The sequence below is a fragment of the Aulonocara sp. 'chitande type north' Nkhata Bay genome, linkage group LG14 (assembly GCF_057382095.1).
Source record: "Aulonocara sp. 'chitande type north' Nkhata Bay isolate Kocher_YH1m ecotype deep benthic linkage group LG14, A_spYH_male_GT1.1, whole genome shotgun sequence".
Taxonomy (NCBI): Eukaryota; Metazoa; Chordata; class Actinopteri; order Cichliformes; family Cichlidae; genus Aulonocara; species Aulonocara sp. 'chitande type north' Nkhata Bay.
In genome coordinates this window covers 35510909-35524670 of record NC_141357.1, presented here as the reverse complement: position 1 = coordinate 35524670, position 13762 = coordinate 35510909, and the positions used below count along the sequence as shown (strand labels likewise).

Sequence of the window (13762 nt, the reverse complement as noted above, 5' to 3'; positions counted from 1 at the left end):
CTCAAAAAATAAAAAATAAATGAAAAAAAATCAAACAGATAAGGCTGTAAGCTCTGAGCCACCTCAAATGACATTTCAATCTGAAAAACCCTGGCCTGATGTCACCCACCTTTAGGTTCTGTCCGTCAAAGGGCAGGGACCCGCTGACAAGCGTGTACAGAATTACCCCCAGGCTCCAGATGTCCACCTCTGGACCGTCATACTTCTTCCCCTGGAAGAGCTCCGGGGCAGCATAGGGCGGGGAGCCACAGAACGTGTCCAGTTTATTACCCGTCATGAACTCGTTACTGAAGCCAAAGTCGGCTATTTTAATGTTGGAGTCGGCGTCTAGAAGCAAGTTCTCCGCCTGCAGCAAACATGGTAGACAACAGAAAACTCTGAATACAGACAAGGTTCATAAACTCAAGAATAACTGACTATTATTTTGAATCTATAACACACTTTGGGCCTAAATTAAGCTTTGTAGCTTTGAAAATGTTACAGGTAATTCAGTAAATTCTGTAAATAATTTACACTTATCTAAAAGGAGGAATTTTTAATATCTTGTGCCAAGATTCTGGGTAATCACCTTCAAGTCTCTGTGAACAATGTTCTTCTGATGACAGTAGTGCACCGCTGAAACAATCTAAGGAGACAGAAATACAAAATGAGCTCATACAAGAGAACATAACTGAACCTAATGTTGTCCTTCAAATGAATGGCTCCTATACTACAAGCTCAATTCAAAGATGCCAATGCCCGCTTTCTAAACTAAATTCATAAATAAATTGATAAATCCTTTAAAACTGAAAGACTAGCTGTGCATCAGGTTTAGGCTGTGACACACTCAGACATACGGTTGAGGCCAGCTGTGGAGTTTCACTGACCTGTCTGAACTTGGCTCTGGCCTCTTTCTCCTTCATCCTGCCATGAGCCACGAGGTAGTCGAACACTTCCCCTGAAAAAACACAAAAACATTGAAAACTTCCTGTATTTAAAGTGGGCGTGGAAGTCACCAGTCGGACTGTTAAATTGTTGGGCGATCGTGGCTCAAGAGTTGGGAGTTCAGCTTGTAATCGGAAGGTTGCCGGTTCGAGCCCCGGCTTGGACAGTCTCGGTCGTTGTGTCTTTGGGCAAGACTCTTACTGGTGGTGGTCAGAGGGCCTGGTGGCGCCAGTGGGGTCCTTAGGGACTAGTAAAGCGCTATACAAATACAGGCCATTTATTGTTCTTATTTAATGAACCACCCATTAACAAAGACTAAGAATGATTTTAAAAAAAATTAGCAGTACTTAAATAATTCTCAGTTTTTTCAACACTCAATCTACTATCATTAGACTGCATTAAAATTTGAGGATTGTAGTGAGTGGGTTTACAAATGTGCCAAACAACATTTGGTTCAAAATCAGAAGGAGACAAAAATCTCTTTAGCGTTGCATCAGGAGGGGAAAAGATTTGTAAAATTTGTCAAATCATATGTGCCGTTTCCTGCTGTAGTGACTCCTTGAGAATAAGGGACCAAAAGCAGCATCAGTGCATTTAAAACATCACAGAAGTTATTAATTCGACTTATTAAATTCAGCAATTTTCACAGATTGCGGATCCATCCAGAGAGCCCTTTGGCAGCCCGGCTTTGGACCCTGGGCCATCTCGTGTTTTAGAGCATTTATGGCCATCGCGGCCTTGCCGTATTGGTCCATTTGATCGACCTTTGTTGTTATTATTTATTTTATTTTATTTTCAGTTGTTACAGACGGGACAGACATGACTGAGGGATAGGAAAGGGAGAAAGAAAAAGACAAGAAAACAAGCAAAAAAAAACAAAAAACAGAGCAACATACTAAGCACAACACCATCGCATTAATCTAGCTAAGTGTAAACAGCAGTAAATACTAAATATTGAATGTTGTTGTGCAGCACGCAGGACAGACAGCGCACAATGTGCTTTGAAGTAGCAGCCAAGAAAGGTGTAATTTAAGTCTACGAGCAGTGAACACCCGTGTGCACACCTGTGTGGATCAGCGCGCTTGTATTCAAAAGGTTTCCCCATGTAATGATCTGCTAGAGGGTGTAGAGAGCCATAGCCCTGTCCCCCAGGGCATGAAGCAGGCATGGAGGAGATCCAGGCTCCAGACATCCAGAGGCCCCAGAGTGCGAGAGCCCAAGGAGGACCACCGGAGGGGCAACCGTGCCACCCTCCTGGGAAGAGCTGAGGAGAGCCCCAGACGAGGGGTCACCCAGTAGCCACGGAGCAGAAACCAGAGGGGGCTGCACCGGCGTGCCCGCCGGCTCTGCCGGCAGCCTGCTGTGCCAGAGTGAACCGAGCCGCAGGCCTAGAGGCCGGAGGCCCGAGGGCCCCCTTTGCCTCGGAAGAGGCCTGACCGAGCAACAGGCGCCATAATATAAGCAAAGTAATTGGACACACTATATTCGGGAAACAAAGTATGAAATCATTTTGTTTACCCGTCCTCCCTCTAAACATTTAATTTGTTAAACAATGAAGCAGGCTGAGCTGATCTGAGCTGCATGTCTGCTGGTGAGCTGATGTCTCCTTATTAGGCATTGTAAGTAAGAGATCACACAACATACAGAGAGAGCAGGGAAGAGAGATTAAGGGATCACGAAGACAGAAGAAAAAAAAATAAAGACGCTGCAAAAATAGATTAGTGCCTGGGAAACTGCTGAACAATGGCTGAGTGCAAGATGAATAGAGGAACAGCTCCGAAAAAGACGGAGGAGAAAACATTAAAGTAGTGAAGCAAGACCTCACTAATGCAAATGGAGTAAATACTCTAAGTTAATTATCTCTTTGGTTGGACTGTACAGTTCAGAAGTAATGAAGCTAATTGGCACAAATCTATACTTGGCAATGCAGATGAGGGAGGTGATGGTGTCACTCACCTCCGCTAGCGTACTCCATAATCAGGTAAAGTGTCTTCTCGGTCTCAATCACCTCAAATAACTGGACTGTAATACACAGAGAAAGATTTCAGCGCAAAGGCCATCGTGGAAACATACATATAGAACAAAAAGTTGTGTGAGTTGACTCACCTATGTTTGGATGGTTCAGAGTTTTCATGATGCGTACCTCTCGAAACACCTGAACAGGAGAGGAAGAAAAAGAAATCTCAAATGGATACATGATGCAAACGCATGTAAAGGATGAAGGTCATTTAAACTGCTGCTTTTGGTCAATCGTGCCGTGAAAATAACACCAAAGTAGGAGCCGTTTATTTGTGGAAGAACACAAAATCAAAAAATGCTTTTATTAATTTTAAATGAACCGTTTAACCTGTCATAGGGACAACACACACTTAATGAGGATACAGAGGAAACTGCCAGAATCGCAGCTATTTTTAATCTGGCTATTTATAGATTTCACAATAATAAACTTATAAAAGAAGACACAGCAATTAAAACTACATCAAACTTGATGAATTTAATCTACATCTGAATCTCTTTCAAAGTACTACTTTTATTTTGTTTGTAGCTGAGGTCAGGTCAAGAAAAGGGCAGGAATTCAGGTATATCCATCATTACTCTAATTTATTCTCCAAATGAACAGTTAGTTCATACAGTTCACAGCTGGTGTATATACTGCTCCCATCATTCATCTTATCCCTCCTCACCCACACCCACACACACAGACGCTCATCTTTCTGACCACTAGTGCTCGGGGTCACCCAAGGGAGCGTCCCACTGATGCTAGGCTGACAATAAGGCCTCCTCTCCAGGGTGGCTTTCCCTGAGGACCCTCCCTACCCCCCTCCCAATCCATCACTGAGCTCCAGACTGCTGCCTCATCCTGCCACTCTTATGCAATCACCCTCTCTCTCTCTCTCGTTTTCCTTCCATCTCATTAAAGTAATGCATTTGACTGGGAACACCATTTAAAAGATTACAGAGAGAATGTGCCAGGACTCACAGTGAGACATCCCAATGGCGAGTCATAAATTTTTTTTTAAAAACACTCATTTCACCACAGAAATGAGTCAACATCAGAGAAAACTTCAAACAAACCACCTGCACACTGAACAAATGCAATTAACTCCATTCATCAGTCATCAGTTAAGTTTCATTTTGTTATTCGTGACAAAATGAGAGATTCTAACTATGAAGGGGGAATGGGGCTTCACTGACAGGAGTGTTTCAGCGAAGCTAAGAAAACATGCTAAACTAAACAGAGGTATAGAAACATATATATTACTGTTTGTGTCATTTTCCCTATTCAGAGCGCTGCCGCAAACCTGCCTCATTAACAATTCTTTGAGAAAATATTACACATGAGTGAAAAAAGTGAAAGCATGGAAAAAGAACAAAAGACAGAGAGCAAAGCCAGTGAAAAGAACCGGAATACAAAAACAGGAATGCTCCGATGCCTTCATTCTGGTCGCAGAACCTCAGCTGCCCTGGGAAACGCGCTCCTCCCTTATCTCGCCCTCTCACTCTCTGACTTTTCATCGAACAGAAAACCCAACGCCACTCATGTTTTCACGTCAGCTTCAGGCTTATAATTCCATTTTGAATCTCAGCATCTTTTCATCTAACAATACATAATTAAACGAAGGATATTTCAGATGGCATACCGGCTATTTTCTGCAAGTATGAATACACGTATAATTTGACATTTTGTACTGCTTTCTCCACCGTTCCGTCATATTACACACTAAACAATGGGTTTCTACACATAAATCTTTAACAGACATTTGCTTACTTACAAGAATTAAAAAAACAACAACACATTTCTCAATTTAAAACCATTACTTATGCAGTAATCCTGGGATTAGTCTGTGTACATTTATCTACATACGCTGCAGATTCACAGAAATTCAATTTTACAGCAGGCTGGTTTACTGCTAAAAACAAATCATCGAGAGTCTCAAGTATTTAGCCCATGGTCGGGGTTGTCCCCTTTAGAGGTGGTCCTGAGGGTCATCGACCCATTATCGATCATCCGAGTCTTCACATGAGCCGAGGTGTTAAGCTCTCAAGACTACTTGACCTGGTAGACTGAGAGGTTACACAGACATGCATCCCAGGAATTTGCTTTTTCACATTGCGATAAAAAACGTTCCCCGACGACATTACAGTCACCTGAGGCAGCAGTGCTTTACGTGCCTGTACCTGTGTCGGAGAGATTCCTCGTAGCCAGTGGACCCAGAAGAAAATAAACACTTTGGTTTGCCTACATAAGAAGACGTCCACTCACAGACTGATTCGCATTAGAGCAGCCAACACAGAAGCTTCCTGTTTGTTGTCGACTGGTCAAAAGTGTGACAAAGAGCTAACAGCCAAGATGCAAGAAGTGTTAAACTAATTTAAGAGTTTACGCTTTGACACACAGGAAGAACTGGATATGAATGTCAAACATGCAATGACAGTAAACAGAGTTGAAAACAACAGGAAAAGGAGACATAAAACAGAAAGCATTAATATGAATAAAAAGCAATAAAACACCTAACAACACTAAATCATAAACACATCTGAAATTTCACTTTTTTTGAGTTTTGGATCCTCGGTCACACAGAATAAGTCACCTTAAGATAAAACCAAGGCTGTGACACTAACTGATTGGAAAAGAAACATGACAGACTAATCAATTGATAATGAAGTGCAACTGTTAACAGATTTGTATTAATGATTCGAAGAAACAGCTCTCAGATGTGAATGTGTGTGGCAAAGAGCCACGCTGTGTAGGAGACGCATTCACACATAAGAACCACAGAGGATGTTCTCTAATGTGTTATTAACACGAGTTTCTCTTCTTCTGTTAGATATTTTATCTATCCTGTGCTCCTAAAATGGGAAGCTGCATTGTCATAAACACAGACACAGTGAGTCCAGTGGGAGTGTGTGTAATTGAATTAGGTGCACCGTGCATCAGCTGTTCATCTGAGCTTTAAGAAGTATTATCAGTTAAGCCTGTCCTCCCTCACCGGCACACTCATTCACCTCTCTCCTTCTCCTCCATACTCAACTAACCCTCGCTCTCCCACATTTTCTCTCCTTTTTCTTGCCTGCTCGGTCTTCCAAGTGAGAAATCAATCTGTGAGCGCTGCTTGCTGAGATGTTGCATATTTAAAGATGTGAATGACATCTGGGAATTGTTTCCAAAATGGGGGTATGTGTGAAAGGAGACTTTAGCAGCTGGCCAGGAAATTGCTGAGTCACCAGTATTGATCCATTTAATCCTCAGCTGTGCTGCTGTAGAGGCAATAATGAAGATTCTTATTGCACTTTAGGTCCATTTTGAAGATTACTAAGAATTAGCGTAATGTTATAATGGTTTTTTTGGATTGTGATTAAATGCATAATTAATTTCAATATTTGTGTGCCTTCTTAAATTCATACTCCATTTAATCACTTCCTGGGTCTCTCTCACGGTGATGGCTCCGCGTCACAGTTGCCATGCAAACCCAGGTAATAATCCCTGGATCTCCTGCTGCCCAGGGGATTGTGGGAAGTCATGAAATGCCAAACACATGCGAAGACACAGACCCACAGCTACTGCCATATGGTCCTTTTATAGCAAAATATTGATTTTGGGTCTAAAATTTTCAGGTTTAGAAAGCGAATTGTTCGCCAAATGCAAATATTTACACAGGAAATTAATCTGCATTCTGAATGCAGCCTTCACGTTCCCTGCCTTCTCCTTGTGTTTTTTTCTAAGCAGCTTTATTTTCTTCTTAAATGCATTTCTGCATTTTTTGTCACCCTTTATTTCTCTCTCCTTGCCAGGACACAGAATTCAGTGTTGCTTTTCTGAGGATTTACACTAAGCAACTTAATGACCCACTGCTGCAGATTTTTACTCTTTCTCATAATGTGAGGAGTACTGCACACTTTTGATTAATGTGTCTGGTCTGCCAAGTCTATTAGCCTTTGACCAGTTCATCCATGCTGGGTGTCTGTTTTCTCCCCCTAACCATCCGGACAAGTATGCTCTCACAAACACACACAGAGTTAGCGAAGGAGCAGAAAGAAAGCAAACAAGCTGAAATAGAGAAATGAGGTATTGATAACTGGCCCCTTCAAATATCCACCGCAGGGTGTACAGTTTAACACACTAAAGAACTCAGACCATGAAACACACTTCCTCTCGTCAGCTGAAGCCAATCACAAGACCAGAGAATCTGAGGGGAAAAAAGGGAAGAGAGTGAAAGACAAAGAGCAGCAGAATGATGGTGACGAATAAACTCTCCACTCCCACGTCAGAGTACTTGCTGTGAATAACCCTCTATCTGTGAGTGTGTGAACACTCTGAATGAGAGAGCCCCGCTCCTGAGCCCATGAAACATGGACGTCAGTCTGTTGTTGGGAACTATTCGCTCTAAAACTTAGCACGATGCATCGTCTGTGTGTTTATGTGCGTTCTGTCGTGTCCCTGTATATTAACTGTAAAGCTTTACGTAACCCACAGTTCAGCTCAAATTGGCATGTTTACATCGTATTATTTTATACTGAAATCCATTACCGTGAGCTGTCCGCGTGAAATAAACACATTCAAAAACTGCATTTGTGTCACGCCCACAGGCTTTTAGGCACCAGCCCTCTTCAAACAAAAACACACAATTAATGCCATTTTGCCCTTCAGCACGGCACAGTTCGATCAAAGGCGGTCCATGTGCACAAAACACTACAGATCATTTGGTGTTCCTGATGTGTTAGCAACAGTTTGTTGAGATACTGTTGCTGCTGATGTATTAAAAAGACACTTTAGCCTTGTAGCTTAAGGGGAACTTCTTTCTCTCATGTCCAGCTTCATATTTGTATTTTCTGATTGCACTGAAGAAGCTTTGCATGATTCACAGTTCAAAATAATCATTGTTCATCTTGTACTGGATCTTGGTGCAGCTCCTCAGTTCAGAACAAGGTGTTTTAGTTTCTTCCCCTTTAAGGCCAAGCTCTTGTAACCACTTTAATTTCTGATTAGCTGCCCCTCGTTTACAAAATGTTTGGTCATTGTACGAGATGAAGTTGGGTTTTTTGCTTTAAAGACTGAGGTAACAGCTGATGTGTGTGGACTCCAAGTGTTTTCTCTTTCAGATGAAGAAATAATAATAATAATAATAATAATAATAATAATAATAATAATAGCAGCAGCATCATTTCAGATCTGGATAACTAAACATGTCTATAAACAATCTCAACTTTGGACCTGATAAAGTGATTTGCTAGAGATATTTTAAATCAAGTTTGTCCAGGCAAACATCTGAGAAAAAGCCTGAAGCTAATGAAGCACTTCAGCATGCGTGGCTGCTTGTGTAGCACGGTTTAAAGCAAACACAGTCTAATAAGCTGCACTGCTAAAGGGTTTTGCTTCTTTTGCTCATTGCCAGGGAACATTTGCATACATGTTTGACCTTGCGTATCATTGATCCTGAAGGAAAAGCTCCCACTAAACTCCTGCTAAATGAGCACCTCCCAGTCCCCCCATTCACTGAATGCACAGCAGTAATAGGAGCTCTCAGGGCTGTTGATAAGAGAAGATGAATCATTAATGAAGAGACGCTGGAGTTAAATTCTGGCCTTTTACTGCTTGGTGTTTGACCCAGATCACAGGAATCCTGGCTCAGCTCTAATAAAAACAGAGACATATAGTTTTATAGAGGTTGTCTAAACCAGACACAGTAAGCGGAGGGAGAGCACTTGTGAGAAAACCTTCTGCTTTTGGTCTGCCCGCCCTCTTGTGCCTTTATTGTCTAATTATTCCCATCACAGACCGGCACAATAACAACAATGCATACAGCAGCAACAATATGATTATGCGCAGACACCCACACAGGAACAATATGCAGCGTAGCAATCCAGATAATGGCATTACACATGCATACAAAGGCAGAGCCGAGAGTGTTTTGGACAGTGGCTTTATCTGCTTGTTATAACCCATGTAGTCTTATACAAACACCGTCTGTTGTCTTCAGTTGCGCTCTGTATCTTGTCTCTCTTAGGGTCCCTGCTCCTGCTCCAGTGCCCCAAAGCCACCCCCACCTCCCCATCCCTACATGACGGCCTCTTTTGTTTGCCTGTCTGGAATTTAGCTCCTGGCTGAAGGGGCCTGGGCAAGGGACAAAACATACTTCACAGCATTAGATAGTGGCTCAAACAGTTATTTTACTTTTTGCACACTCACAAAGTTGAGCGGCTGCCCACAAAATTCTCCTGTTCTTAAAGTAACACCAATCTTTTTTGTGGGGCCCTGCATAGTCTGGGTGATTATCCAACGACACACACCACAGGGGAAACAAGGACAATGACATTTGTTCCTGTATGTTGCTATTAGAACTCAAAGATATGAACACAAACACAAGACTGTTTGGAGTCCACAGCCAAAAACTCACAAGGAGATTCATCTAAAAATCATTGGAAGACCTTCTTCTTTTCCTGCCAATGTGCAGTTTTAAATGTCAGTAAATGTTCTGCTACACTCAGTCTGGCATCATGATTTCCACCTCATTATACGATCTCTTCTAAGACCATAAACACCTAAAACTTTGAACTAACATAAACTGTTTACAGAGGGTGCAGCTTTGTAATTTGGAAAAGCTCTGCAGAGAAGCAACACTGGCAGAGATCTGCAATCTGCTGAAGGCCACAGCCTGCGGGTACAACAACAGAAGATAATACCTGGATTTATAATATTAACAATACACACTTTATTTGTAGTGCTTCGGCAACTACAGACCTATTTAGAGAGTAACGGTATAAGTGATAAATTTCAGTCTGGATTTAGACCGCGTCACAGCACCGAAACTGCCCTACTAAGAGTCTTTAATGACCTTCTCTTAATTGCTGACTCTGGGCGCTCTGCGGTCTTAGTACTATTGGATTTGACCTCAGCCTTTGATACGGTTGAGCATGATATCCTCTTGGCAAGACTGGAACATGTAGTAGGCCTCAAAGGAAATGTTTTATCTTGGTTTAAATCATATTTTTCTGAGAGGTCGTTCTCCGTCTCGATGGGAAAATATTCCTCTTCTTCTGCCCGTTTCCGCTGTGGTGTGCCCCAGGGCTCGGTACTGGGTCCTGTGTTGTTTTCTCTGTATATGTTGCCCTTGAGCTCCATTTTTGAAAAACACAATGTCTCTTTTCACTGTTACGCTGATGATATTCAAATCTACCTTCACCTGACTGGGGATGCTTTATCCTCACCACATCCTCTGTTTGATTGTCTGAGTGATGTCAAGGACTGGTTATCACGTAACTTTCTTACTTTAAATGGAAAGAAGACAGAAATTATTGTTTTTGACCAAAATATGCCTCTGGGACAATTGACTGACACATTTGGGCCTGTTGCTAACCACCTTACTGATACTGCCAGGAATCTTGGAGTTTTCATGGATAGCTCCTTCAAACTTGACAAACAGGTCTCTACTGTGGTAAAAACTAGCTTCCATCAACTACGCCTAATCTCTAAGGCTAAACCCTACATACCACACAAAGATATGGAGAAACTCATTCATGCTTTCATTATGTCAAGACTGGACTATTGTAATTCTCTCTACTTGGGTCTACAATCTTCCCTTCTGCAGCGTCTGCAGCTGGTCCAGAATGCCGCAGCACGTCTCTTGACCGGCACTAGAAAGTTTGACTCTATCACCCCTGTTCTGAAAAATTTACACTGGCTTCCTATCAGATATCGAATTGATTTTAAAATTCTATTGTTTACTTATAAAATTTTGAACAATATGGCACCTGACTACTTAGCTGATCTCCTCTGTCTGTACAGCCCTCAGAGAGCACTAAGATCATCGGGCCAACTGCTCTTGGTGCAACCTAGGTCTCGGCTGAAGACCAGAGGAGACCGTGCCTTTGCCGTTGCTGCACCCAGGCTATGGAATACTCTCCCTCTTCATATTCGCGCGTCAGATTCCATTCAGTCTTTTAAATCACGTTTAAAAACGTATTTGTTTGATCTAGCATTTAAGGCAAATTAGGGTATTTTACATCTGGCTCTGTATTTAGATTATGTAATTATCTTATATTTTATATATTTGTAATTTATATTTTATTGTGATTTTATTTGTACTGCGATTTTAATGGAAAGCACTTTGGTGTACTTCGGTCTTAAAAATGTGCTATATAAATAAATTTTGATTTGATTTGATTTGATATTTATACAGCACTTTTCTTAAAGTTACAAAATGCTCCACAGAGAGTAACTGAAAATAAATAACATCTACAACAGTAAGAAGACGCCCTGAGATATAACGGTCTAGGACGCAGTGCTTAAATGTTTTTTGTCTAACTGCACATTAATATATCAATGCCACTTCAGGTAGTTTGACAGATATGCATCTGATTTTGATGAAATCTGAAGCTGTTGCTTTAATCCTTTTATTTATCACGCCTGCATCAGTCATGTGGTTGATCTGTTGTGTGTCAGCTGCAAGTGAAGGTGGAAATTTGGCAGTTCTCTAGAAGCAGGATACGCTTTTTAAAGTCTCATAACATGACAGTGCCTGTGTCCCTGTAGCTTTAAACAAGTGTACTGTAGACTACAGATGGCAAAGAGTACAGCTGTGATTACAGTAGAGCTACTACTGCAACACACCGCCCGGGGAGAAAGGCAGGAAAAGTGGGACGCAGTGTTACAGTAAAGAGAACAAAATAAAGAGATGACGAAGAGGAGAAAAAAGAGAAAGTGGAGCAGCGGGGAGAAGAGAGAGGTAAGTGAGGCATAAAGCTACAGTTGACAAAACATAGATTGAGGCACCGCAGCGTGAGCTGCTAGGAAGACCGAGATGAAGCGAAGAGCTTTCGTGGAGAGAATTAAAGCGTTGGAAGAAGCCCGTGCGTGTTTCTATTTCAACTCGACTGTGAAGACGACAACTTTTGAATATTAATTCTGTCAAAATTAAAATGCAAATTGTGTGCTTTTCCACTAGGTACACTAAAGTGACTCAATCAATCTTCCATGGAAGACAAAAGACTGATTAATATTGACAAATATTCTTCACTCTGAGCTACGGCTTTACTTCTTATTTTCCTTTAAAGGATGACATATTGGTGAAGGTTCTGACATTTTCTAGTTTCACAAGGACATTCGCCAAACTTAAACCATGTCAACTGATGAACCACATTATTTAGCTAGTAAAATGTATTTTTATCCACAAAAATAATGAAAAACATTATTTACAGTGTTCCCATTTTATGTGTCACTCCATGGAAAATCAATCAGGCCCTCCCAACTTGACCTCTTCAGAATCAGTAAAACCACTTCAAGTTAGATTCTAAGGCCAAAATCATAACCAACTCTGAACATCAATATCATGAACATAGGGGAGACCGGGGATAGTTGTAACATTTTTGACATTTCTGTCTGTAAATTGAAGCTCTTTTAAGGTAGTGGATTCAAAATGTAATGCAAAGTATTTACATGTCTCTGCTATTAAATAGTGCAGCTATTTTCTCTGCAGCACAATTACCCATTGCATGGTATGGCCTCAAACACAAAGAGTGAAATGTTACAATTAACCCCATAGTCTGGGTTAGTTGTAACATATCCTGGGGTGAAATGTAACACAATGAAATAAGGGTACTAACAAAACATTAACATGTAATCTTTGTTTATTCAACACATGAATGCACTTAGAGCCATTTATGTAGCTATGTGTGTGTGTGTGACAGAATGCAGAAATCCAGCTTTTGAACATATTCCAACCCCCCAAAAAGACAAATTATGGAATTTTCTGCAACTGAATATTTCATTAATTTTGGTTGGTCTTCCTTGAGTTTGGCCTCATTGGCTCATTGGGCATTATAACCTACAACTCTTGCACCAATTTTGAACATAACAATGAAGCTGAAAAAATGTAGTTGTTCACCAGCATCGCAATTCCATTACTTTTTATCATGGCTTACCTTGGTGTGGTTTGCAAAGTGCTTCAGAAAGATGAGGAAATCTGTTTCTTGCACCCATCCTGATTTATTTCCACTACCAGTACTTCCTACTGGTCCATCTCTGACACAGTGGTCAGCATAATGTATGTGTGGGAACACAAACAGTGGAGGAATTGTGTTGCCAATGGCATTAACCGCATATACAAGAGCGACCAGTGAACCTCTCTCTGCTGATGTCATTGCCCCAACTTGTTTAATATAAGTTAAAGTAATATTGTGGTAAGTTGTAACATCTGCATTATTGTTACAACTAACCCAGACTGTTGCTGTTACAACTGACCCAGACTCCTATAGCCATGAACTAGCTAACATTACAGCCAACGGCTAAAACACTAGCACTAAAGACCTACACAGAATATATCCCCATAGACATACAAATAACATAATTTAAGTTTGATGAGTTTAACTGCAAAGCAGATAATGCTATTAGAAATTGAAATAAAGTAGAAAAAATTACTTTTTGGTATACAAATTACTTTTTTTCATGTTAAATTGTCTGTGTTTGACAAAATGTGCTGATTTTTCACATGTGATAGCAGAACTGAGTTAGGCATGCACAGGATGAGTCACATCATTTGAAACTTAGCCCTGATTGGAGAAATTGGAAGTGTTACAACTGACCCACGTTACAACTATCCCCGGTCTCCCCTACTATAGTTTCGATTTAATGCACCAATTCAGTGACGTAGAGTAACAGAAACCCCGGCACCCTGAATGTTTGATCTGTCTTCATTGGTAAAAACGCCTAAAGAGCCTACCACCAGATGTGATAACTGGCTGATCAAAACAAGTTACAGCACATAAAAGGCCTTTTTTAAACCAACATTTTAATACCTGTGGATATTTGATGTCTTTAGGAATAGGGCTGCCACAAACGATT

At 41.1% G+C, this 13762-nt stretch overlaps 1 protein-coding gene across 3 annotated transcripts in view; it reads right to left on the bottom strand.

Moving 5' to 3' along the window:
• The window catches only part of mark4b (MAP/microtubule affinity-regulating kinase 4b), a 58556-nt gene that overhangs the window by 17805 nt on the left and 26989 nt on the right, over positions 1-13762 (bottom strand). For all 3 annotated transcript variants that reach the window (XM_086262335.1, XM_086262337.1, XM_086262336.1), the window contains exons 4-8: positions 3031-3079; positions 2881-2946; positions 867-937; positions 569-625; positions 110-346 (exon numbers count right to left, since the gene is read on the bottom strand). In XM_086262335.1, coding sequence (XP_086118461.1) covers positions 110-346; positions 569-625; positions 867-937; positions 2881-2946; positions 3031-3079 — 480 coding nt within the window. The remainder of the gene's footprint in view (positions 1-109; positions 347-568; positions 626-866; positions 938-2880; positions 2947-3030; positions 3080-13762) is intronic.